Below are 23537 nucleotides of genomic sequence, written 5' to 3' on the forward strand. Positions count from 1 at the left end.
CATCATCAGTTGATACAAGTCTTCGATAAGTATCTACAATGCATATTATTTGTTTGGTTCTGTTTTTATCTAGTCTGTTAGCTTTTCTTGTTTCATATTCTTGTTTTCCAGTTTTCTTCTGTCAGGATGGGTTTCCTTTTGTAAAATTATGGAAAGAATAGAATCTCCTACTCCAGAAAACCTGTGTTGCTCGGACTCTTTGAAAATGTTGAAGGGTTCCTATCCAGTGGCGGACCCAGGAATTCAAGATGGTTTCCTTGTGTAAAACTATGGAAAGAATAGAATCTCATACTCCAGAAAACCTGTGTTGCTCGGATTCTTAGGGATTCGAACCTAGAATACTGGACATGGAAGTCATATCCTCAAGCCACTGCACCCAACCATATGTTTTGATCTCTGGGTGCTTTTTAATAAATTATATCATTTATTCTGTGTTTCTTATATAATTATACCTAATCTACGTCGAGTTTAGTGGTTACACATGGGTCCGCCCCTGTTCCTGTCTTGATCCTCCCAGAGTAGTGCCTTTTTGGAGGGCTCGACATGGGTGCCGAAGAATTTTTTGGAGAGTCTGACGTAGCTGAAAATAGTAGAACTAAAGAATGGAGAAAGCAATGTGTATAGACAGAAACAAACACACAAAACAAAACAGCAATCATATTATATATGTGCTATATCTTTGGGAGATACAAGTTTGAAAAAGGGAACTGCAAAATGTGACGAACTCCATAAGTCATATAGAGGCAAAATTCCTAAAAGCTTCAACTCACAAACAGCATTCTTTGTTGAGGGTTGCTTATGCTGTCACTCTGTGTTTAGCCTCTCTAACTTTTAACATAATAGTAATAAATAATAATAACAAATATTTTAAAGAAATAATAGCAGGATAGTATGATATGTAGCATCCTCATATCTAGACTGAGATACAGTAAGAATGAGATTTGACACAACAAAGGAGTAGTTTCTCTACTTCTTGGTTTGCTCCTTAGTGTCATTAGTATTAGTATTCTTGTTTGTTGCTGCACCATCTTGTGCTGCTGCACGTTCACTATTATTATTATTGTTTGGTGTCATCAGCTTGTCGAACTTCTCGCTCTTCGTCAACACAATCTCAATCTGAAAATTCACAAATTTCTCGTCATCATCAAGGCCAGCTCGGTGCAATAAGCTTCCCAATATGTGCATAGGGAAAGGGCCGAACCATGTTGCATCTATCATAACCTATGTTGCTCGTATCCTCCAAAATGTTGCTGCTTTCATATCCAATTCTTCAAACGTTATATATATTTTTTTGGAGGATCCGATACAGGTGCAACCACATTTTGAAGGATTCGAGCAACATTGATCATAAAAATAATGAAGGAAAAGAAAATGTTAAAAGATGATTTTCTTTCGTGAGATGCATTGAAAGCTATAGAAAAATTGCTTACTCTTGCTTTCTGAACCATGCGGCCTTTAGCCTCATCTTTCATTCCAACTGTGGATGTTAAAACCTCTGCATCAAAATTAATGAGAACTATCTTAGTTTTCTTTTCTTCGATCATTGTATTATTTGTTGTTGCTACCTACTGTTCTTTTCTCCATTATTTTCTATATGCTTTCTTTACTACTGTATTTCCTTTTCCTACTGATTTTGATATGTTTTACTTAAGCCGAGGGTCTATCGAAAACAACTCTCTACCTTCACAAGGTGGTACTAAGATTGTGTACACACCAGCCTCCCCATACCCACTTGTGATTACCTTGTTTATATCGTTGATGAAAACTATGTAATGTTGTTGGGTGTGAACCGAAGTCTCACATTGGTAGCTGATGGGATTGGGAAGCTAAGATAAGGTGTAAGATCTCTTAATGGTGTGAGACCTTCTAGAGAAAACTATGCGGGCCTAGCCCAAAACGGACAATATCACATCATTTAAGATTTAAGAGTGTCTTTGGACTGGCTAATAACTATATCAAAACAGATGTGTTGATAAGTTTTTTCTGGTTACTACTTTTTACTCGCATCCATACCATAATCTAATCAAAGAAGAAGGGAATTTCCGTTCTCTTTTCATCTTTCATTGGATGACAAGGATGTATTTATATGAGCACAATATGATCTATACTATATTACAAAGACCCTTTTTTTTTTTTCTATCAAGCATCAGATACCAGTATGGATCATGCCGGGGAATTTTAGTAGCTCAAATGGTTGGTTATCCAAACTTTCACTTTGTTGGTGAGAGTTCAATTAACCACATTATAATCCCCTCCTCTATTTCCCTTTCCTTACCCCCCGTTTTTTTCTTTTATAAAAAAAAATATAGGGATCACAGTTACTTACTCTTCTCTGTGGCAAATCCACCATTCTTCAAAATCTCAGCAACTGTGACAACCGTAGTGATCGCTGTTCATAATTTAATATAAATAAATTAGCATGAAGATTTTTTTTATTCATACATTTGATATATGATCGATACATATATCAAGTTTGAAACCAAAAAGTAAAAAGTCAAAATAAATCAAAACAGAGATTGAAGATTGTTACCCATGCCCAAAGCAGAAAGTTCAACCTCATTATGCTGCTGCATGTACCTCTGCAAATGTTGGTAAAAAAAAGTTTGTTATACAATCTCTAGCTTCATATCTTTATGTTTTTTGAAGAAACTCATACACTAGAAAGACTCTCTAACACAAATGTTATATTGAGGTCGTCAAAGCTATTGAGTTCTGTCGAACCTCATACATTGTTCATCCACCTATAGTAGAATCCAATGTTATTCCAACGAGTTCAATTGATTAACTCGCTATTTGTTAAAAAGAGCATTGCAATTATATACATGAATAGAACAAATACTCATTTCTAAGCGCGTCAAATTCAAATACTGAATCCACCTCTGAGTCGTGGCGTACCTTAGCAAGATTGACATAGAAGAAGAGAGGTTTCTTGGTGTTAGACACTTGAATTCTGTTACTTTTTTTCTGAGCCTCATTGTTGGTTGCTGGTGCAGCTCCTGCTGGTGGTGCTGCTGCTGCGGCAGGTGTAGGTGTTGGTGCTGCCACTGGTGCCATTGTCTCAATGGGCATTATTTGTCTTAATGACGCACTTTTTCTCTAGTTTTTGTATCCCTTTTAAATTAAATTTGTCACTTTTTTTTTTCTAAAAAAAAAATATTAATTAATTTTGATCTAGATTGGAAAATTAGTAGAAGAGACAGTTAAATACAAAGATTAGAAATAGAGAGGCCCGATTCAATAGGAATGAATTTGCATACTGTACGTACGTATAATTTGACCAAGTAAACATCCATTGGTAGTATTGGTTGGTTCTTAAAAAAGGCATTGCAACAATGGTTATGCATCTTACTAGTAACTACTACTAACTCATTGATTTCTCTGGTTTTGCTTCTACTTCGGCACTATTTTAACTTTATCATACGTATAATTTGTCATTCATAACGTTCTTAACTTTTTTTTTTAAGAAAATGGGTGAATAGACTGTCCATTTGATTAATTAAAAATCCTTCATACATGTGTATATATTGTTCTGTTTAATATGGGGAAAACATCATGCTTTTGGGTGTGTTTCGTAGGGAATGAAAATATTTTCTAATTTTCATACGTTTGGTCGGTCGAAATATTTTAATTTTTTTTTTTCAGGAATTAGAAAATAACTTTTCTAATTAAAATAGAGAAAATAGGTATCACGCTTGACTAGGGCTGAGCATAAAATATCGAAAACTGAATTACCGAACCGAATAGAAAAATTTGAAAATTGGTATTCGGTAATTCGATATTTGATATAGTATTTGGGAGTAAAATTTCAACATTTCGGTATTCGGGATTAGATTTGTTACAAGATATTAATACAACTTGGTATTTGGTATTTACCGAATATCGTATCTGATATATATATAGTATATATAACCAACCCGATAGACAATAGTATTAGTAATCCCAAAGAATCTCTTGGACCTTGATAATATTCGTAAAAAGCAACAAAAAGAATACTAAATGGAGTTTCTAATAAATATACTCTTTGAAATTTAAACGTACATTTGCACCTCTCTAACTTTAATATGGTATTACCAAATACCGTACCGAACTGAAGTTTAATTTATCAATTACCGAATTATCGAACCGATATTTATAAATATGGTATGTGGTACCTACGTTCAAATACCGATTACCAAACTATCAAATTCAAATTTTAAAAATACCAAATCGAATACCAAACATCCGCCCCTCCTCTTGACATCGTACGTTGTGCCTTTTCAATCTCCAAAAGACGTCATCTTCACCTCGCCTGTAGCACAAATTCCTACCACCCCACCACTCCCTACCCGTGACAAATTTATAGGCACAAATATGGAACATGTGAACTCATAATTTTTCTGTAAAACTATATATTCTTATGTATATATATTTTCTAAAATGACAAAAATTATATTTTGACGTTCATGCAATAAGAAAATTAAACGGCGCACTTAATTAGATGCTAAGTTATTTACGTTGAAACTAGAGATCAATTCCTGCCTACCCCCTCCCTCATTTCCTTTTTCTAAAACCAACGTATCGAATACAAAAAAATAAATAAGCAAATATTTTTCTAAAAGCATTTTTGTTTGTACGGAGAAGAAAAAAATAAGTGAGAAATTCAGTTGTTTTCCTAAAAGCATTTTAGTTCATAAGGAACGCATCCCCTAGTCTTTAAATTTTGCCATCTCTTTTTAACAACTTAAACAGCCATTTAAGTTACTCATTCGTTTTTATTTACTTGTTAACTTTTTAAGTTGCATATTCCTTAAGAAAATTATAAACTACTTCCTTCGTTTCATATTAGTTGGCTCCTATGGACTTGACACACCCATTAAGAAAATATTAATTAGGGGGTTTATTTTACCAAATTAGCCTTATTAATTATGCTTTGAAAATATAAATTTGAGTAAATACATTTTATTTAGTCATTTGATGTTAAGGATAGTATTGGAAGAACATAATAAAATTCTCTTGATTTCATCAAAGGAACAACTAAATTGAAACAAATATTTTTAGAAAGAGGAACAATTAAAACGAAAAGGAGGGAGTAGAAAGTAATTTAACTAAATTATCCTTATTTATTACTCATCTTTATTAAATGTTTCTCATTTTGCAGTATATTAGTATCTCTCCATATTTATTACTAAGGATAAAAGTAAAAAACTAATTATAGATAAATTTTGTGAAATTAAAAGTAACATTTATTTTTAATAAGGTGACAAATAATTAGGAAACGAAGAAAGTATAAAAATAATGGTGCAAATTAAGTCTTAGTTTGACCCAACATTCTCAAAAAGTCATTTCAGATTTAATTTACTTTATGACTCCAAAAAAGTTAATAGTGAATTTCTTTTTTATTTTTGCTTAAAAAATATTAAAACATGTAAAAAAAAAAATTACAAAACATTCATCTGAAATAAGGAAAGAAACATTATTTGTTTAATTGCAGAAATATTTTAGATTTTAAATTAGACTACTTAAATCTTCAATATTAATAAAAGAAATTTCTTATAACAAGATCTAAGGTAATTTTTTTTTGTTATGCACTAAAACACACAATCATCCAAATAGGTACCTGACTGATAAAAATAACATCAAGATTAATCCAACCATACAATTCTACATTAATGATGGAATTTTGATAGTGAAAATTCCAAGTTCTTATCAATTACAACACTAAAATGATGATCAATACTAATAATCAACAGGATGATCATAACTCTTTAAATTCTTTATTGGCTAGGTGTCTTTTTTAATTTGCTTAATTCTGTCTCTTCTTTTTTGCATAAATTTATGTAGAGATTTTTTGAGAGACAATCCATAAGGCCTATGCAATTGAAATTGAAAACATGATATTCCCAATCTTGATAATTTCAATTCTCCTCTCGCAAGCCATAAGATGGCCATGAGCTGTGCTTCAAAAAATCCCGCAACAAATATTTATGCATCAGAATAAATTTATAATTAATTAATTCTGAAAAAGTAATTAAAAGGAAAATAATTTCCATTAGAAAACAGGGAAACAAAGAATATTTACACACGTAGGTACTTTCGTACCAAAAAATAAATTTTAAGTAAATCAATAGAGAAATAATTAAATTTATTGGTGTATTGAATCAAATTTAAAATTTTAAAATATAGTTAATAAGGGTAACTTAATAAAATAAACATTTTAAAGAGAAGTGCGGAAAAACTGGAACAAGTAATGGATTGAATATTTTATTTAAAGGTCTGTTCATTTCAATTAAGTTAATGTTTTTTTGATTTCTGAGAGTCAACAATTAAATATCTTACACTAATGTATAATAATGTTTTTCATTTGTTTTTAACATTCTTAGATACAAAAATACAAAAAAATACAATACATTATTTATTTTTCAATTTATCAATGTGAACGTGTAGTTAGAAAAATGCAAAATTTCTTGAATGAATTTTTTCTTAAAATAGCAATGATAAAGTTAGCACTAACATAAAAAATAATTTACCTGGAGTTCAGATGTATCATAAACCCCAGCTTGTGCATGGAAAATTGTGATTTGCTTTCTTGTTGACGAGCACGTCCTACAGTAACAATCCACATATATGGTCATGCAGTTATATATTGAACCAAAATCAGAATAATTCTTTTAAACTACGTGGCAGTTATTAGGGGAAGTGGAAATGAGAGAGGGATTAGAAAGTGAGAAATCGAATATTCACTAACAGCGTGATCCAAAAGCTTAGATAGTCAATTAATAGCGCAATTAAAGTCTCCATCATAATCATCATTATCTTGTTTGTGAGAAGCTAACATGTACCGATAAGTACTGTGCATAAGTTAGTCAACAACACTATATCCAGTATAATCCCACAAAGTGAGGTCTGGAGAGTATAGAGTGTAGAAAGGTTCAGTTTCCGATAAACCCCCAGCTCAAGAAAAGCATTCCAATAAACGGAAGTGAGAGCATCAAAGCATACCGAACAACACTATACGACTACTAGCTAGTATGGGTGGATAGCAAGACAATGCACCTCTACTAACCTCCTATTCTAATCGGTGTCCTCCACAATAATAATACAATGGTGTGAGATATATATAACAAATTTTAAGATGAAATATAGTATGAGACTTACACAGAGTGATCAGTGCAGAATTCTGAAGAAGTAGAAGGAGAAGCCAGTAGAGGGAAAAGTTGAAGGCCAAGCCTGGATTCCCTCTTCATGCCTATTGCTTAATTTTCCTTTCTATATATCATATATTTCTTCACTTGTTAAAGTCTAAATTATTTTTCATTTGCCTACACATTGAAGAAGAAATAATTAAAGACCTTAATCCAATCTTAACTTTGTTGGTGGATGGCTGCAGTTACTTGCACCAAAAAACAAGTAGAGGAACTAGAATACTACTACTAGAGAATTAATAGTACTATATCTAAAAGGAGATTGTTAGGTTTAGAATCCATGAAAAATTGCTATACTCAAAAGTCAAGAAACATCACTATATAAATATACGTCATGTGGAACATGTTGCCCACATGCCTAAATTCCCCCCTACTACTCACCCACCTCTATCACCTCGTTCTAGCACGTTTAAATAAACTAAATTATGTCGTTATATTAGACTTTAAAAGGGTCGTTCCGTATGCGGATGGATTGATAAAGTTATTCGGTCATATATATGGTGGTATATATATATATATATAATTTTGAAATTAGTTAATACCTAGGATGGTAATGGTGCGGTGCGAATTTTAAGCTATGTGGGTACGGGACGGATTGGAGTAAGTTTATTTTTAAATGGTGTGGGGTGGGGCGGGTTGCGGGTATATGCTGGTTTAAATTAAAAAAAATAATTAAAATTTAGTATTATTCTCGTGAATTTACCTAAAATTATATATATTCTTTACTTAAAATTTTATCATACTTAAAACGATTCATAACATTTTATTTTCAAATCAGTAAAATAATTTTCTAACTCATCAAAATATCAAACAAAAGTTTTAAGATTTTTCCTTACTAAATCACTTTGTCGTGCATAGCTTATTTAATTTATCTATAGCAAGGACTTGAAAATACTGTAGTTTCCAATAGAGTTACAAATTTTTTTAAAAAAATAAAAAAATAAAAATGTGGGGCGATGCAGTGCGGGTATGCGCAATTATGAGTGTGAAGCGGGTTTATGCGAATTTAAAGATAATACAGTGCAGTGCAATTTTTAAATTCACAAATTTAGAAAAAATCCGCACCACACACAACCGCACGGCACCGCCTCACTGCCACCCTTATTAATACCCCTAAGCCATATGAAGAATCAAATAATCATGCATTTTGTTTTTTTAGTTATTATTCCTTTATCACTTGTATCAAACGACTCTAATTAAGCTCTATACATAATTAATAAAGCGCAAAATATCAACATAATAAAGTCATCACTTATTAGGGGTGGGTGCATGTTATTGAGAATAAATATATATGTGAAAATCACTGAAATTATAATCAATGTATCACCTTCTGAACTCATAATTTTAAATGTGTCATGAAGTTAATGCGCAAAACCTTTTAAAGCCGTCACATTATAGGCACGCGGTCAGAGCCTTGGCTTCTCCCGCTGCTTGAGAGCTTACGATTTCATGTTCTATTTCACTCTTCCATGGGGGTTCTTTTCATCCTTCTCTCACGGTACTACTTTGTTATCGGTCACCCGAGAGTATTTAGCCTTGTAAGGTGATCCTTACTGATTCAAATCGAACCATTAATGAGTTTAAATTTTAGGTCTGCCTCTAATTATAATTAAATCTCTATTATAAATTTTAGAGATAAATATCTAGTACCTCTCTAACTATGACCAAATTTGTTACGATACACTCCAACTTCACGGGGTCCCTATTACCCCCGAACTAAATTTTAACGTATTTTTGTCAACATTTTTAGCTGACGTGGCACATGACAGTCCTTCACGCGCCTCAAGTTTTTAACTTTACGCAAGGTGCCACTTCAGTACAAATAGGACCCAAGTATTGTTGAAGTGTATCGTAAAAATCTTGACCATAGTTAAGGATAGTGAATGCTTTTATCTCTAAATTTTATTTGGTACAACCTTATAAAAATGATAACAATCCCCTCAAGATCCCACAAAATGTAACCTCTTAATTGAGTTGTATCATTATTACAAGTATTAACATGTAACTACTTATGCCAATTCCACTACACCCCTAAACTTGATAAAGATCTACTAAAAACAAAATTTATTTTCTCATCAACCTGAGACAATTAATTCCCTTACAGAAATGGAAAGTTGTTCTTTGTAGTTGAGTTGAGTTTATTCTTTTGATGACATAATTAGGACAAATCTTGGCCAAAAGAAAACATACATTTAACAAAGGTTCTCAATAATATTATTGATGATAAATTAAAGAATAGATGGATTTACTTGAAAAGGATACTAGGCATTTCATTACAAATCTATATATCAATTCCCACTTCCCCAACACCCTAATTAATGTTTCTTGGACAAACTTGAGTTGGCAGGTTGAACTACTCTTAAAACACTTTCCTATTATGGAAATCTAGTTGTTTGATATACACCAAGAATTTATGAGTTTGTTTAGTGCTTTCACTTGCAAAGATAAAGACGAATTGAATTCTTCACCTAAATGTTCATCTTAGGCTTACTTGCTTACCACCTTTATTGGCAAGTACAAATCATGATTAAAGGTTTTATAAATATCTTCATCTAGCCATCATGATATTATTTAAGCGTGTACGTCAATGATATTATCCTTAAGGATATTTCATCGGTAACGGTGTATATTATCAGAATTCAACAAACTCATTTAATATAAACTAGGTACAAAGATGATCACAACAAAGATCGATCATATAAAGAATTACAATCTAATACACTATAATTAAAATATACGACATAATTAACCATTATAGTCCCAACAGGTGGGTTGGGGTCCTGGAAAAGGGTAGATGTGCGCAAACCTTGTCTCTACTTTTAGTCAAAAAAAAACACAATACTAATAAAATATGAGCGCAAGAATTTGTCTCATGCAAAGGAAGAAGAATACACTTTGTATAAATGATGATCATCTCATCAGTCATGGTCAAGAAGCTCCAATAACAAATATATGTTCAGATTAATTATGACAAGAGAGAGATCCAAGTAATTAAATGGTAATAAAGGATCTGTTGCATGCGCTTTGTAGTTTGTACTAGTTGGATTTGAAATGATTGCACAAATTGATCCAAAGCTACTAATTCAGAAATGGTGGTTGGCCATTAAAGCTATTCAAAAGATATCAGTACTTTTTTTTTTAACCCGTTTAAAAAAAAAATCTATCTTTTTCTTTTTGACAATACTTTAATTTTAACTTTTCACATGATATATTTAAAATCACAAAATTAAAAGACATTTTAGTATATTTGACACAACTTTAAATAAGTCATTCTTATTTAAACAAAGGGAGTATCAGTTAATGTCTTTAATTAGAAAATAGTAGTAATTAATTTTAGAGATTAGAATCATTTTTCCAATAAAAACTTGATTCGGTAAAAAAATCACTATCACGTGTAATTGATCTTCTAAAGGCAGAAGCATCACTTTCTGTTGATATTGACTTGATGAGATGCCTTCTTCCCATTTGGATTTTGAACAATTGGTCGAAAAGTACCTCAAATACAAGAGTGCGACATACCAGGATCTAACCCGATAAGAGACTTTCAAATGGTTAAAAAAGAAGAGTTCACTTTTTCATTACAAAAACTTAAGACTTATTTATTAAATTAACTTTAAAAAAATTCTTTAAATTTTATCCGTCTAGATTATTATTATTATTATTATTATTATTATTATTATTATTATTATTTTTTAATCATTTGAGAGTAAAGATATGAAAGTAGGCCGATTTAAAAGATTCATGTGCAACATTATTTACAATTCAATTAATTTGGAAATACTGACATCCAATAAACTCCATAATTTATTTACTTTTTTTTTTTTTTTTAGAAAAACTCAAATTTAACATTATTTATTGAGATAAACATTAGTTATTTTATACCTCGTGGAATGCATGTGAAGAATATGGTGGCATAACACATGGTACACTTTAATTTTAGAGGAGGACGTAACAAAGAGCATGTGCTAAGCTTAGCTTACCAAACAAAATTTATGTCAAAACTCTTTAGTTGATGTCAACTACTCTTTTATTTATCTCCCCCCCCCCCCCCCCCCCCCTCCAAATTGTATCCAATCTTCAAGTTCCTTTTAAAGCAACCATGCAAACAACAACAATTTCTTGATGGGCTATGTTGAGTTTCCTTTTTTAGAAAATTTGGAAAGCATGCATTTTAAACATGTTGTATACTTAGTAATTCTGGTTGCCCAACTTGCCATTCAACATATTTTGAGATTGTTTTTGTAGCATATAGGGACCGTATGGCCAATGGGTAATTTTTAGTTTTTTGGAGGTGGATCGAAGTTTGTGTTGGAAATCCGTTTCAACATAGAATTATATTATAATTTTTCAGATCTCGTAATGAGATCAAATTTCTTAAAGATACACAACAGATTATGCAGACTCAGAATCTTGTTTTCTCGTCTTGCATTACCATATATGAATATTATTTATACGCAAGTTTTATTTATCTTTTTTTTTTTTTTTACAGATTATGTTTTTACTTCTTAATTCCGAACACAGTATATAACAATTTTCAATGAGATGTAGTGCGTGGTTATAACTATTTGAAGAACTCCAAAAGAACTTCAAATGTCCACCTAATTATAATTATTTTGGTTTATGAGTACATGCATTTGCTCAAGATCAATAAGAGTAGGGGGAAATAAAAACTCCTCTGTTAGGATATATATCAATTATAGTGAATGTCTATCAAGATTTATTTGATGTCTATCAGGATTTGATGTATTTGCTTTTTAGTGTGAAACTAGGGGCAAATTCCCCTATAAATAGAAGGGTTTCCTTCATTGTAAATCATCACTCAAGAGAAGAAATAATAATTACTCCCTCTATTCTCTCTACTTTTCTTTTTGTTCTTTCTAGTTTTATAACACGTTATCAGCACGAGACTCTACCGTCTCAAATTTGAAGGCTAAGGCTAAGGTATTATTATTTTTCTTCCCTTTTTCCATATGGCTAACAATCTTACGAAGTGTGAGTTCGTTGCCCTTCAAAGTTCGGGCAAGAACTATATTTCATGGGTGTTGGATGCTGAAATCTACCTAGATGCTATGCGTCTTGGAGACGCCATAAAAAATGAAAATACAACATCTAGTCAAAATCATGCTAAGGCTATGATTTTCGTGCGTCATCATCTTGACGAAGTTCTAAAAATTGAATACCTTACTACTAAGGATCCACTCGTATTGTGAAACAACCTAAAAGAAAGGTTTGACCACTTAAAGATGGTCATCCTCCCGAAAGCACGATATGAGTGGATGCATCTAAAGTCTGTGCATGAATACAATTCTGCCATGTTCAGAATTTCTTCTCAATTGAAACTATGTGGAGAGACGGTCAATGATAATGATATGGTGGAAAAGATGTTCTCCACTTTTCATGCCTCGAATGTGCTATTACAACAGTAATATCGAGAAAAATGTTTCAAGAAGTATATTGAACTGAGTTCTCATCTTCTCGTGGCTAAACAAAATAATGATTTATTGATGAAAAATCACGAGAACCGACCAACTGGATCTGCACCATTTCCTGAGGTGAATGATGTGCACTCTCATCATGCTAGGCGTGTAATAGGTCGCGGCCTTGGTCGTGGACGTGGTCATGATGACCAAGAAAGAAACCATGTTCCGGGTATTAATCATTCATCAAACAAAAAGAAAAAAAGATGAGAAACGTGAAGCAATTACTTGTTTTCGATGTGGTGGAAAGGGACATTATTCACGTGACTGTCGTGCTCTCAAGCACTTAGTTGATCTTTATCTAGCATCATTAAAGAAGAAAGAGAGGAATCCTGAGGCTAACTTTCTCTCTGAAAATAATGTTGACATCACATGCTTGGATGTAACAGACTTTTACGAGCACCCTGAAGGAAAGATTGATCACTTGATTGGTGATGGTTCCGTAAACATGGAAGAATGAATAATTTTTAATTTAATTTTATTTTTATTAAGAGTTAGAGAATAAAAATCATGTAAAAGTAGTTGTTTGCATGAGTATTGATTTTTAATTCATATTGATTAGTTCAATTATATTATTATAATTTATTATTGAAGTGAATTGAATTTTAATTTTGTCATTATTTAAAAAAAAATGAAACGATACGTATGGGGTTGAAAATATTTTAAAGACAAGAATAAGTAGAACTACAATTTGACCAGCAGGAAAATTATGGCCATGCACTTATATTCTTATAAAATAATAAAATATTTTGAAGTGGACTGAAAACTAAGTACACACAGCTATAAATTTTACTACAAACTTTATTATTAAAATTAATTTGTCCTCGCATATTCATTAGAACAATAAGGTAGTTGAATTATTTTACTGTCTTTGCCTTTATATATTAATTACTTAGAAATATTTTCAAATTATATTGTACTTAATTTGGCCTAGTTACTTGATTTAATAAGAGGCAGTTTTTAGTAGTTGTATAAATTATAGGGGTTAATGTCAAAGTGTCTGAAAATTATGAGATTTTGAGTTGGACATATTTTTAATTGCTTAGTAAAGTATGATTAACAATTCATAATCTTTAACTTTGTACCAAAATTTAATATATATCTTATTTGGTGTATGTCATTTTATTTGAAGATATGAAAAATTTCAAGAAGATATTTGTTTGATTGATTCTGGCACTACACATACGATATTCAAAGACAAGAAATATTTCTTTCATCTAAACATGGACAAGATTAACGTTACTACAATTTCTGGTAGTGTTAATTTGATTGAAGGTTTCGAAAAAACCATTATAATCTTGCCCAAGGGAACTAAACTCATCATAAATAATGCTATGTTCTCTCCCAAGTCTCGAAGAAACTTGATGAGTTTTAAAGATATCCGTGAAAATGGTTATCATATCAAGACATTTGATGAGATGAATCTTGAATATCTTGGTATCACCAAGAATGTCTCTGGGTAGACATGTGTTGTTGAAAAATTCTTTGCTTTATCTTCTGGCCTGTATTGGACAAAGATTTGTGTAATTGAGGCACATTCTATAGTAAATCGGAAGTTTACTGATTCCAATACTTTTATACTTTGACATGATCGTCTGGGACATTCAGGATCAATAATGATGAGACGAATAATAGAAAATTCAAATGGGTATCCATTAAAGAACTTGAAGGTTCTTTCGAATGGTGAATTTTCATGTAATGCTTATTATCAAGGCAAGCTGATTGTAAGATCATCGCCAACAAGAGTTGGGATTGAGTCCCCCGCGTTCTTGGAACACATATATGGGGACATTTGTGAACCAATTCACCCACCAAGTGGGTCGTTTAAATACTTCATGGTCCTAATAGATGCTTCTTCTAGATGGTCTCATGTGTGTCTTTTGTCATCTCGCAACTTGGCATTTGCAAAATTGTTGGCACAAATAATACGATTACGGGCTAAATTTCTTGATAATCAAATTAAGTCTATTCGCCTTGATAATGCTGCAGAATTTTCATCCCAAGCATTTAATGACTATTGCTTATCGATTGGGATAAGAGTGGAACATCCTGTACCTTATGTTCACACTCAAAATGGCCTTGCTGAGTCATTAATTAAACGTCTGCAGTTGATAACAAGACCATTACTAATGAAAACTAAGTTGCCTACTTCTGTTTGGGGTCATATAATTTTGCATGCTATAACACTTGTTTGTCTTAGATCAACAAATTATCATAAATTTTCTCCGTTGCGATTGGTTTTGGGTCAAGAGCCTAATATATCTCACTTGAGAACTTTTGTGTGCGGTGTATATGTGCCTATAGCACTACCAAACCTCACCAAGATGGGGCCCTAAAGAAGGTTAGGAATTTATGTTGGGTTTGAATCACCCTCTATTATTCGCTATCTTGAACCATTAATGGGAGATATGTTCACTGCTCGATTTGCAGATTTTTGGTTTGATCAGATACTTTTCCTAAAATTAGGGAGAGAGGATAGTGATATCAAAAGAGAAATTTTGTGAAAAAATCCATCACTATCTCATCTTGATCCACGTGCTTCTATTTGTGAGCAAGAAGTACAAAAGATTATTCATCTGCAGAGAATTGCAAATCAAATGTCGGATGCATTTACAGATTTGAAAAGGATCACTAAATCGCATATTCCTGCAGAGAATGTCTCAATTCGAATTGATGTCCTTAAAGGACCATCCACTAGTATCATAGCTAATGAATCTAAAGCACACTTAAAGCGTGGCAGACCATTAGGTTCTAAGGATCGAAATCCTAGAAAAACAAAAACAAATGGTCAAGATGACACTACGAATGGTCCACATATGGAAGTTCAAGATTTGAGCAATGTTGATATCTCTAAAGGAATCAATAAGCTTGAGACTCAAGAAAATGAAGAACTATCCATAAATTCAAGTGATGTTGAAACTAATTTGAATCGATCTGAAATAATAGTAGATTATGTCTTTGCATATAATATTGCAACGAAAATCATACAAGACAGTGAGGATCTTGAACCTTGATATGTCACAGAATGTCGACAAAGAAATGACTGGCCAAAATGGCAAGAAGCAATTCAATCTGAATTGAATTCACTTGCCAAACGTGAAGTTTTTGGACCTATAACTCAAACACCTGATGGTGTTAAGCCCGTTGGCTATAAATGGGTCTTTGTGCAAAAAAAATAAGAAAAATAAAATACAAAGGTAAAAAGCACGCCTTGTTGCACAAGAATTTTCACAACGGTCTGGTGTCGATTATGATGAGACATATTCACCAGTTATGGACGCAATAACATTGCATTATCTTATTAGTTTCACTGTCCATGAGAGACTTGAAATGCATTTGATGGATGTGGTAACAACCTATCTATATGGATCACTTGATAATGAGATATACATGAAAATTCTCGAAAGATTTAAAATACCAAAAGCATATAGTTCAAAGCCTCGAGAAATGTATTCCATTAGATTGCAAAGATCATTGTATGGTTTGAAGCAATCTGGACGCATGTGGTATAACCGTCTTAGTGAATATTTATCTAAAGAAGGTTATACGAATGATGAAATTTGCCGATGTGTTTTTATAAAGAAAACAACGTCGGAGTTTGTTATACTTGCTGTCTATGTCAATGACATAAACCTTATTGGAACGCTAATAGAGCTTCAAAAGACAATTGATTACCTAAAGAAAGAATTTGAGATGAAAGATCTCGGAAAGACAAAGTTATGCCTTGGTTTGCAAATTGAGCATTTGACGAACGACATCTTTGTTCATCAATCTGCCTACACAGAAAAGGTGTTGAAACGATTCTATATGGATGAGGCACATCCATTAAGTACTCCAATAGTTGTTCGATCACTTGATCTGAATAAGGATCTATTCCGACCTCAAGAAAAGAATGAGGAACTCCTTGGTCCTGAAATACCATATCTTAGTGCAATTGGTGAACTAATATATCTTGCAAATACTACAAGGCCTGATATTGACTTTTCAGTAAATTTGCTAGTAAGGTATAGTTCTGCTCCTACTAGGAGACATTCGAATGGGATCAAACACATATTACGGTATCTAAAGGGAACTATCGATATGGACTTATTTTATTCTAAAGATTGCAGTTCCGATCTTGTTGGTTATGCTGATGCTGGGTACTTATCTGACCCGCATAAAGCTCGGTCACAAACAGGCATGTATTCATCATATGTGGGGGTACTGCCATATCTTGGAGATCAACAAAACAGTCTATCATAGCCACTTCATCGAATCACGCTGAGATTATAGCTATTCATGAAGCAAGCTGAGAGTGTATGTGGTTGAGGTCCATAATACATCTCATTCGAGAAAAATGTGGCTTGAAATGTGATAATGTACCCACAATTTTATATGAAGATAATGCAGCATGCATAGCACAACTGAAAGGTGGATTCATAAAAGGAGATAGAACGAAGCACATTTCGCCAAAGCTCTTCTATAAACACGAGCTCCAAAAGAATGGTGATATTGATGTACAACAGATTCGTTCAAGTGACAATGTGGCTGATTTATTCACTAAATCTCTTCCAACTGCAACTTTCAAGAAGATGGTGCACAAGATCGAAATGCAGAGATTCAAAGATGTTCTTATTAGGGGAAGTTAATACGCGCTGTACTCTTTTTCCCTTACGAGGTTTTGTCCTACTGGGTTTTCCTTGTAAGGTTTTTAATGAGGCAGCCTATATGTGTATTGTTAGACATTCAAGGGGGAGTGTTATGATATATATCAATTATAGTGAATGTCTATCAAGATCTATCAAGATCTATTTGATGTATTTGTCTTTTAGTGTGAAACTAGAGGCGAATTCCTCCTATAAATAGAAGGGCTTCCTTCACTCACTCTATTCTTTCTACTCTTCTTTTTGTTCTTTCTAGTTTTATAACATCCTGAAAATAATAGTGATATTTGAATCAGCTTTTATCTCATTTCCTTTCAACTTAAGTGGGTGATAATACTAGATGATTGTAAATTAAAATAAATAATTAAGGATTTGAAAATAAATAACTTATGTATGTAACAAAAAATTAATCAAATATATAACAGTTCCTTCCTGATGTATAATTAAAGTCTATATTTTTATCATATGTTTTCAATAATATGAAATGGGTGAGATTGGACCAAATATGTAAATTCTAACAAAATCAAAGACCAAATGTACAATATTCAATACTAAGCGAACTTGCAGTAATTGGCGGGAAAATATAGAACCGACTTTGAAATTGATCCCCAAAAGTTGTAGAAATTTTCGAACTTCCCAAAATTTACCAAAGAGAGAGAAATGGAGGAATTTGAAGACGATGAATTCCTATCTCAGGTCGCCGCAGCAGAAGCCGAAGCCATTTCCTCCGCCGCGAAACGCCGCCGCATCTCCGCCGCCGCCGCCGCCGTCACACCGTCACCGGGAGAAGGAGCTTATATTTCGGTTCTGAAAGGTGACAAAAGCGTATTATTCCAACAGAAAGGATCGACAAATGCTTTCTCTACTCCGATTAACAACAGCTACAAAGCACATAACAGCAATAACTGGACTAGTTCCGATGCTACTGATACGTGCTTTAAGTGCGGGAAATCAGGGCACTGGGCTCGCGATTGTAGTGTTAATCCAACGAATGATGATTCGTTGAGCTTTCCGGAGAAGAAATGTGCGTGTGGATCGGGTAATTGCATTGTACTTACTGCAAACACAGAGAAGAATCGCGGCCGTAAGTTCTATAGATGCCCTATAAGACAGGTACAATCAATTTAACATAACGTACAACACTTGTATGCTTGTAGATTTGTATGTGTAGGAACTTACAATTTGTTTGGATGGTCGTTACCTATTGTATTGTAATGTGGTGTTAGTTTAAGTACAATGTTTGTTTTGATGGTTACTTAAATTTCATTGTATCGTATCGTATCGTTAAATTCAAACTTAGACAACGAATAAAAGTATCATTTTATGTGACGGTCAATTTGGTGTGATCACGTTGTTACCTTGTTTTTTGTTCTTATTTTATCTTTACTTATTGTTTAATAATCCCCATTTTATCATTTACCTTATCTTTTTTATAGTAGCTCTAGCCCGTACTATACTTTCCATCTAGGTTTATCTTTCAGATTATTGATTTTTGTCATTATGTAACGACGGAAAACAATAAAATCTATTCAAATGTATTCATCAAAACAACACAACACGATACATAATGTTATGAAACAATACGTAACAAGCATCCAAACAAAGTGTTAATTTTCTGGTATGCTATTTTGAGTGCTAAAATTTTAGTATCCAGACTTCAAGTACTGTGTGTAAATTTCTATTCTAATCCGAATCTGAATACTTTTCAGGAAAATGGTGGTTGTGGATTCTTTGAGTGGTGCGACCAACCTTCTGTTACTGATACTCTAACCACCCGAGGCCCAAGTTACTCTGTTAGTTCCTCCTTCCCGGAGCTTTCATGTCCATGTGGTTCTGGCACATGCCTAGTTCTGACAGCCAAAACAGGAAAAAATATTGGTCAGCAATTCTACCGATGTCCATCAAATCAGGTTCGATATATACCTATTTGTGCTCTTTTTTCTGTTTTACTAGACTGCTTTACAGCTTAATGAGATTGAATGGTTTAAGTACTTGAAATGCATGGCGATGCCTAGCCATATGCACGTGTAACATAGCTGATATGATTGCACAAAAGTGTACGAAAGGGAAAAACCTTTTAGCCTTCCTTATTGATATGTTGGCCCTCTTTTCCTGCTTTTGAAGTCATGTAGTGATCTCATTCTATACATGGAAGTTTTAATGATGAATCACTATCAGAAAGTATTCCTAGGAAAGGATTGCCGTTAAGACATGAGGGTGTTTTGTGTGGGCTTCAGACTCGGTGAATACGCTGATCAAGTCTTTGAGGAGTGATAGGTTTGAAGGAAAAGGAAGGAGTAAAATCGTTCAGTGCAATGTGAAGAAATTTTAGTAGTAACTTACAGGTGTTTGACTTGTACAGTGAACAGATTTTTATTCAGGTGGTTACACAAATCTTTAAATGCAGATTAGGGTGCGAGGATTGACACGTAGGTATCTTAGGTGAAAACTTGACTTTGAATTTTCGTGCAGAAAACTCAGGGTGCAACTCTGCCTCAGTCCATGGTTGTGAATTACGAATATACCAACTTAATTAATCTCCCTCAAAAGAAGATGAAACTATACTTCAAATTAAATCATGCGTCACCATTCGTTATATAGTGTACCTGCCTGGCAATGAAGTCTACCCAATGACAAAAATTGATGAAGTCAGAGTTTACATAATTAACCTGGAACGAGTATCTGCATACTTTTGATTTCAGGAACCAAATAAAATGCGAATGCTTTGTCATCCTATTTGGTTGCCACATTCTTAGTTACCTTTTCCTTTGTAAAGAGTAACTCTCAGTCATACAAGTAGATCAGAGATGAACTCAAAAGCTTAGTAAGAGTTCATACCGCCTTTATGTTGGGTCAGGGATAATTTTAGAATCTGCTGCTTCAAAACAATTGAATGTTAAATATTATAAAAAAGATGTTATAAAATGTAAATTGGTAGTAATGGCTTTCCTTTGCTTATCAATGTAATTATTCCCCAATGAATTTCATATAAGATTTGGATTGGCTTCATGTTTTTAAAATTTTTGATTAGTAAAACTAGTTGGATAAATTTGCTCCTTGAAAACATCTAAATGAAAATCCACTTGCTGGTCATGGCAGTTATGACTTGTTCTGTGTGTATTTTTTTTCTCTCTTGCGTACCTTGTTATGGTCATTATGTATGAGTCTGCAAAATTGAAATGGAGCTGTATGTATCCATTGTATCTAGCCTTACCTGGGTAGAGAGATTCTGGGATTTAGTGCCTACTGTACCATAAAGCAATAGAGATGCAATCAGGCATAGGTACTTTCAGAACAATCTAGAAGATTGATGGGGATTAGATATATCGCTATGTATTCAAGTAGCAAAATTATGTAGTAAACAAATATAAACCATTAGCATATCTCGCAGTAAGGAATCAAATTCCTTTATTTTCTTTTCTTTTCAATTTAAAATGCCCTTCCCCTTCTTGAATTCTTCTCAAAGCCGTCATATGAAGCTTAGATTTGTGGCTTAAGGCCCTTGGTAATTTGCTACTATCTGTGTATGGAAGGACGCTAGCTGTCAATTGTCTATCATTGTAGTTCTTTAAGGAATAAAGTCATATGGATGAAGGGTACATGGATTAGATTATTAACGAAAATAAGTTTCAATAGTATAACACAATCCAAATTTTCTTGAATAAAGTATGCTAGAAATATCATGTTAAAACACTGGAGAAATATTAATGAAAAAAAAAAGACTTTTAGCTGCGCAAGTAATTGGTCATGCTTGACGAACATGTCATGGAATGAAGCATACAAGAATGTAGATACTAAGCTACTATAGTGCTATAGGGTAATAGTTTATGATTGTTTTTTTTTGGCTATTAATGTGTTGTTTTCTGTTCTTAGGGAAGTTGTGGGTTCTTCAAGTGGTGTAATGACAACACAACCAACGCTAGCTTCTCAAATTCATTTAACAGCTCTCAAGCTTATCCAAAAATGGATGGCTCGACCAACAAAATCCAGAATTCAGTCACTTCTTGTTTTAAATGTGGCAATGCTGGGCACTGGGCAAAAGATTGTCCACAATCCTCTTCTCAACGCTCTTCTGCTGATGGAGGGGTAAAATATCCCAGTTCAAGCACTTGTTTTAAGTGTGGGAAGCCTGGCCACTGGGCCAAGGACTGTTCATCCAACTAATTCCAGAGCACTGATTGGACGTTAAGTGGATTCCCTTGGTGTGTTCATGAATTGCAGTAGACGTAAACATAACAACTGAACCTAGCCAAGTTCCTTTAGCTTCGAGTAGACGGTGAAACATCTAAAACACTGCTATAATTTTGATGTAAATATTTCCACCCCAACCCTCCTGGTAATGATGCTTGTTTTCTTTGAATACTGAATCAGCCTCAAGTTGCAGTTAATGAGTATTATGTGATCTTGGATTTTGCTGATATTTGGAATGTTGACCTCCATGTTAGATATGACACTATGTAACAGCTTTCTTCTATTGTTTGCTGTTTAGTCATGGTTTAATAATCCCATTTCCCCTAAATCTTCCAATTTTCAAGTTTGACAGATATATTAAATTTTGCGATTATTTTTTTTATTTAAAATGACTGGCAAGCAAGTAATGAAATCTCCCTGAGGATTCGTTTTTTGCTTTTCGTGGGTCAAGTGTGCTGAACTTTGATATATTTATACAGCCGGTGCTCAATCAGGTTATGCGAAAGCAGATTCTGGTTATGATGCGCTAGTCCGCACATTATTCCCAGCCTCCAGTATATGCTTTGGAGGCTGTTCAACCTATTGATGCAACTGTATTCAAGTAGCATAATCCACATATATATGTTAAACAAATATGAAGTAAGCCATTCGCATAACTTGGAGTAATGGCATTAAAATCTTTTGTCCATTCTTTTGGTCAATTTTCAATTGAAAATGCCTTTTCCTGTCTTGCATGCTTCTCAAAAGCTGTCATGGGGAGCCTTCAGAATATATGTTGCTGAAGGCTCTTGCTATTTTGCTATTTCCTTGAAGAATGTTATCTTTCAATCGCCTCTGACTGAAGTTCTTCCGGAACTGCTATCTTATGGATCAGGGAAACATGACTTCTGTTTTTAATGAAAAACTATTATAACTGAAGGATAACCACACCCCAAAACCTAGCTATTAAGGTAGGAGAACCCAAAAACGTTATATAAGCTCCACATTAGGTCCTCATATAACCGTTGTGGACTTTTTGCAATAGGATCATAACAAACCACTGTTATGGACACTTTTTGCAATAGGATCATAACAAACCAGACACGTTCACATCCATCCTCCTCGACACTCTAGAATGAAGCTTTTAAAACTTCTTGAGTCAGGTGCCCAGGTGCCTCGACGAGTTATAATGTCGGAAAAATCGCACCTCAAAATTTAGCTATTAAGGTGGGAGAGTCCAAGGTTATTCCATATAACCGGCATGGCACTTTTTGCAATAGGATCATAACAAAATCAGTTGCAGTATAGCAGAGAGTAGCTCTCTTGTTGTGGCCAATGAAAAGCCCATGGTGACTACACCTTACTGTCTTCGCCTATTTACGGGCACGTTTTCTTCTTTGCCCGTAGTTTGGAGGAACACAACAAATCCAGGGGTGGAAAATTGACTGTTTGGACCGAAGTTATGTGGGTCAAGATGGGTTGAGACAATACATAGACCAACGTAATCCAAACGTAACAAAAACTTACTTGGATTGAGTCAAGATAAGCTACATGATGGGTCATAACCCAAATGCATGATTTTACTCACTTATTATCATTTCCTTTTAGAGGGATTAATAATTTCTGTAAACCAATATCTACAAACAAGTCATTATAAATATTACATATTATCAAGGTTGGGTCTGGGTTCCTATCCTGATTCGGTGATACGGGAAAAACAACGGAAACACAAAACAACTCCAAAACAATCCACTAATCTTAAGGATTTGAGAACTAAGATGGAGACCACTCTTGGATTCACTACAACAACAACAATACGAGATAACAACGGTGCATTTGACACCAAAAATAGCAACAACACAATGATAACAAGATGAACACAATGAGAACAAATTTTGAATTCAAGAAGGACATAAAACAGTCCACTATGAATCTACAAAGTGCAATAAGATAAAGATAGATAGATAGACCAAATGAGGGAATAATATTAACTACCCAAGAATTGTTACACCCTTGGACCTTTAATACTACACGCAACACTAACCTATCTCTACGTAGGCACAAGA

The 23537-nt window shown here is 33.5% G+C and overlaps 3 protein-coding genes across 3 annotated transcripts; 1 reads left to right on the forward strand and 2 right to left on the reverse strand.

Moving 5' to 3' along the window:
• Positions 1-641: 641 nt before the first annotated feature.
• Positions 642-3782, reverse strand: LOC107839400 (uncharacterized protein At2g34160). Its single transcript, XM_016682870.2, has 5 exons — positions 2896-3782; positions 2531-2579; positions 2327-2389; positions 1431-1495; positions 642-1116 (listed from the first exon to the last, which is right to left on the reverse strand). Exons 1-5 carry the CDS (start codon positions 3067-3069, stop codon positions 967-969), a joined length of 501 nt encoding a protein of 166 aa, XP_016538356.2. The 5' UTR covers positions 3070-3782; the 3' UTR covers positions 642-966.
• A 1819-nt stretch (positions 3783-5601) lies between these two features.
• On the reverse strand, positions 5602-7650 carry LOC107879770. Its single transcript, XM_016726719.2, has 3 exons — positions 7135-7650; positions 6507-6582; positions 5602-5931 (listed from the first exon to the last, which is right to left on the reverse strand). Exons 1-3 carry the CDS (start codon positions 7221-7223, stop codon positions 5761-5763), a joined length of 336 nt encoding a protein of 111 aa, XP_016582205.2. The 5' UTR covers positions 7224-7650; the 3' UTR covers positions 5602-5760.
• A 10221-nt stretch (positions 7651-17871) lies between these two features.
• LOC107839401 (DNA-binding protein HEXBP) lies at positions 17872-21721 on the forward strand. Its single transcript, XM_016682871.2, has 3 exons — positions 17872-18414; positions 19011-19211; positions 21175-21721. Exons 1-3 carry the CDS (start codon positions 17962-17964, stop codon positions 21463-21465), a joined length of 945 nt encoding a protein of 314 aa, XP_016538357.2. The 5' UTR covers positions 17872-17961; the 3' UTR covers positions 21466-21721.
• The last annotated feature ends 1816 nt before the right edge of the window (positions 21722-23537 follow it).

This window comes from Capsicum annuum, chromosome 8 (genome assembly GCF_002878395.1).
Source record: "Capsicum annuum cultivar UCD-10X-F1 chromosome 8, UCD10Xv1.1, whole genome shotgun sequence".
Classification (NCBI taxonomy): domain Eukaryota; kingdom Viridiplantae; phylum Streptophyta; class Magnoliopsida; order Solanales; family Solanaceae; genus Capsicum; species Capsicum annuum.

Excerpts from the sequence above, each read along its gene's own strand:
- LOC107879770 (XM_016726719.2), bottom strand. The coding sequence starts at position 7,223 with ATGAAGAGGGAATCCAGGCTTGGCCTTCAACTTTTCCCTCTACTGGCT. Across the intron at positions 6,583-7,134 it reads TTCTGCACTGATCACTCTGT|GACGTGCTCGTCAACAAGAA; the intron begins GTAAGTCTCATA and ends TTGTTACTGTAG. Across the intron at positions 5,932-6,506 it reads ATGATACATCTGAACTCCAG|CTCATGGCCATCTTATGGCT; the intron begins GTAAATTATTTT and ends TTTGAAGCACAG.
- LOC107839400 (XM_016682870.2), bottom strand. The coding sequence starts at position 3,069 with ATGCCCATTGAGACAATGGCACCAGTGGCAGCACCAACACCTACACCT. Across the intron at positions 1,496-2,326 it reads TGGATTTGCCACAGAGAAGA|AGGTTTTAACATCCACAGTT; the intron begins GTAAGTAACTGT and ends ATTTTGATGCAG. Across the intron at positions 1,117-1,430 it reads GCATGGTTCAGAAAGCAAGA|ATTGAGATTGTGTTGACGAA; the intron begins GTAAGCAATTTT and ends GTGAATTTTCAG.
- LOC107839401 (XM_016682871.2), top strand. The coding sequence starts at position 17,962 with ATGGAGGAATTTGAAGACGATGAATTCCTATCTCAGGTCGCCGCAGCA. Across the intron at positions 18,415-19,010 it reads ATAGATGCCCTATAAGACAG|GAAAATGGTGGTTGTGGATT; the intron begins GTACAATCAATT and ends AATACTTTTCAG. Across the intron at positions 19,212-21,174 it reads ACCGATGTCCATCAAATCAG|GGAAGTTGTGGGTTCTTCAA; the intron begins GTTCGATATATA and ends TTCTGTTCTTAG.